Source organism: Fibroporia radiculosa (genome assembly GCF_000313525.1).
Source record: "Fibroporia radiculosa TFFH 294 genomic supercontigs, scaffold7981, whole genome shotgun sequence".
In the NCBI taxonomy this organism is placed as follows: domain Eukaryota; kingdom Fungi; phylum Basidiomycota; class Agaricomycetes; order Polyporales; family Fibroporiaceae; genus Fibroporia; species Fibroporia radiculosa.
Window position 1 is genome coordinate 27,968 of NW_012133452.1, and position 2,425 is coordinate 30,392.

At 59.5% G+C, this 2,425-nt stretch overlaps 2 protein-coding genes across 2 annotated transcripts; one reads left to right on the forward strand and one right to left on the reverse strand.

Annotated features, from left to right (window-relative positions):
- Positions 1-48: 48 nt before the first annotated feature.
- FIBRA_06573 (uncharacterized protein) lies at positions 49-876 on the reverse strand (the record flags this gene model as incomplete). Its single annotated transcript, XM_012328290.1, has 4 exons — positions 49-168; positions 234-274; positions 337-391; positions 631-876. 4 exons carry the CDS (start codon positions 874-876, stop codon positions 49-51), a joined length of 462 nt encoding a protein of 153 aa, XP_012183680.1.
- A 393-nt stretch (positions 877-1,269) lies between these two features.
- FIBRA_06574 (uncharacterized protein) lies at positions 1,270-1,478 on the forward strand (the record flags this gene model as incomplete). Its single annotated transcript, XM_012328291.1, has 2 exons — positions 1,270-1,324; positions 1,378-1,478. 2 exons carry the CDS (start codon positions 1,270-1,272, stop codon positions 1,476-1,478), a joined length of 156 nt encoding a protein of 51 aa, XP_012183681.1.
- Positions 1,479-2,425: the final 947 nt, after the last annotated feature.

Consider the following 2,425-nt stretch of genomic DNA (forward strand, 5'->3'; position numbering starts at 1 on the left):
TGTACACCGTGCTATTGTTATTATCGTAATGCACTTTTACTCCCTAGATCACCGTCGCCCCTCGACCATAATGATGTGGTATCCGAAACTGGTCTTTACGAGGGACGAAGTCTTGGGTCGGTCGACGGTAGACGGTTCTAGCGCGAAAGCTACATCCTGGAAGGGGCCCTGATGGCACCGTTAGCGTGAGATGAGAACCGGGGTACGGTGCGCTTTCAAACGGGAGTACGTACGACCATGGACCCCCGTGTCATCCAACCGAGGCTGCCGCCCGCTGAGGGTCGCGGCGAGATTGGGATTAGCAGCGGCAAGGACGGTGCATGGAATATCAAAGACCTTTCGCCTTGTCCTCCGAGTACTCCTGCGCGACCTTGTCGAAACGCTGGCCCTCCTGCGGGCGTGCGGGACGTCAGTGCGGTGCGAGCGACGCGAGGACACGGGGGCTGCGATACGCGCCTGGATCTTTTGGAGTGCCTCCGTGGCCTTTGAGTGCTTCTCGCAGAGGATGTGCCGGACGTTGATTGCGGTCGCGGGTTTCAGCTTGCAGAACGGTTCGATCAGCCCCACGGTTCTCGCCGTCCTGGTGCGGCTGGCGCGAGGGAGTCGGTTGGAATGATTCCCCCCACTTACCTTGGACTTTGGATCCTCGGCAGCCTCGCTCTTGGAGGTGCTCTTGCTGGGCTTCTTGTCCGACGAACTAGATGCTTTCTTTGCCATGATGGAGAGGACCCCAGCCTTGAGCAGGGGGGAGTCAGTGGGATCACAGTACTGCAGCGCTACAGCAGTAGAGCGGAACTTGCTGCCTTGAGCGCTGGCGTTGACGCCGATGAGCACGTGGTGGTGCCTTTGAGCACGAGAGAGTGAAAAGATGGGCATTTGTGTCGAGCGACCGATGTCAGTGTGCATTATACGTATCGTAAATTCTTGTATTCTCGTGCAAAGACGTGAGGAGATAATGGACGCAGCACGCACGCAGACGGCAGACGGCAGACTGATTCAGGCCGCCACTGGCTCGTTATGGAAGGTGGCACGTGAGATTACATCATTTCCCCACACAGACGCCTACGCCCGACTCGACGAGTCGCCAGCTCGGAGCGAGCGACTGTCCTCTCTCTTCTGGATTCAGACGCGCAAGTTCTGCCATGAGTTCACGCGCACGCAGCAAACCATTGGCGAGTATGCGTCCACTGCTGCACGACACACCCGCTCATCCTGCCACGCTTCCAGGCGATCGCTACCGTGGTGGGAACGCTTGCCACAGCAGGCTACATGTACGTGGCGGGGGTGCAAATGAAGAAGGAGGAAGGCCAGGCGTCGATATACAGTGCGTCGCCGTGCTCGCATTGCTGCCGACACCTCTCTGACAGACGTTTGCAGAGGAGGGCAGAGGGTTGAGCGGCTTGAAGAGCAACGACAGCGATGCGCGCCTTGGGTCTGCGGCGGTCAGGGCAACAGTACAGGGTGACAGAAAGCCGTGAGGTCCTATGCAGGCCTGCGTTCGCGCTGCTGGTAGTTCTCGGTCAGTGGCGGATTGTATGACTCGTAGAATCGGACATGTGAGGTTACCCATCCATCAATCCATCCAGGGTGCTCTGACGCATCGTCTCTGCCACTCGACGAGCTCTTACTGCTACTGGCACCCCGATGAACGGTTGTCCCCACTTGTCATCGCTTTATGCCCAAAGGCATGCGGTGCGTGGGCCGTCGCAGCTGGGCAGTGGTGTCGGACTGGAGATGCGGAGAGGGGGACACGGACGAGGGGTGATCTGCAGCACGCACCGTATTTCGAGTTGAAAGGCAGGCAGGCTACCGCGACCCTGGTGAGGGGCACCGGCAACTCAAACGTGCTCCGGCCACCTGTCAGCAAGTCACATTGGTGGGAACAATCCGACATGGCTGATTGGCCAGAAAGACGACGTGGTGGCTGGCGCCGATGAGCACGGCGACATGGAATATGTATCTGTATCTGTGTTCCGCTGACCGCGGGGGTGATCACTGTGCTGTGAGCGCAGGATTGCAATGCTAGCCCCATCACATGGCGGTTTCAACACCTCGGGCTGGACTGCTCCCGATATCCTGCGTCCGAATGCCGATCAACGGTCGTCAAATGCTGGCAGGATCTGCTCGCACTCTCCCATCCGGCAACGCCCTCCGAATTCTGCCCGACCGCCGTCGTCCTCTTTGTTGGCGAGCCGCGAACAGGTACGGAATGTCGTGAGCACGCACGCACGCACGCACGCACAGCTGCTGAATCGCTGCGGCCTCGCTACCGCCATCAAGGCGCATTCGAACGCGCAATTAAGGGCAGAAGATCGCATCTGCAGTGTCGTGACGAGATGTTTCCGACAGGCAAGATCAAGATCCAGGATTGACATTCTGGCGCGGGCCCTGGAGGGGGGAGGGGGGGGGGGGGGGGGGGGGGGGG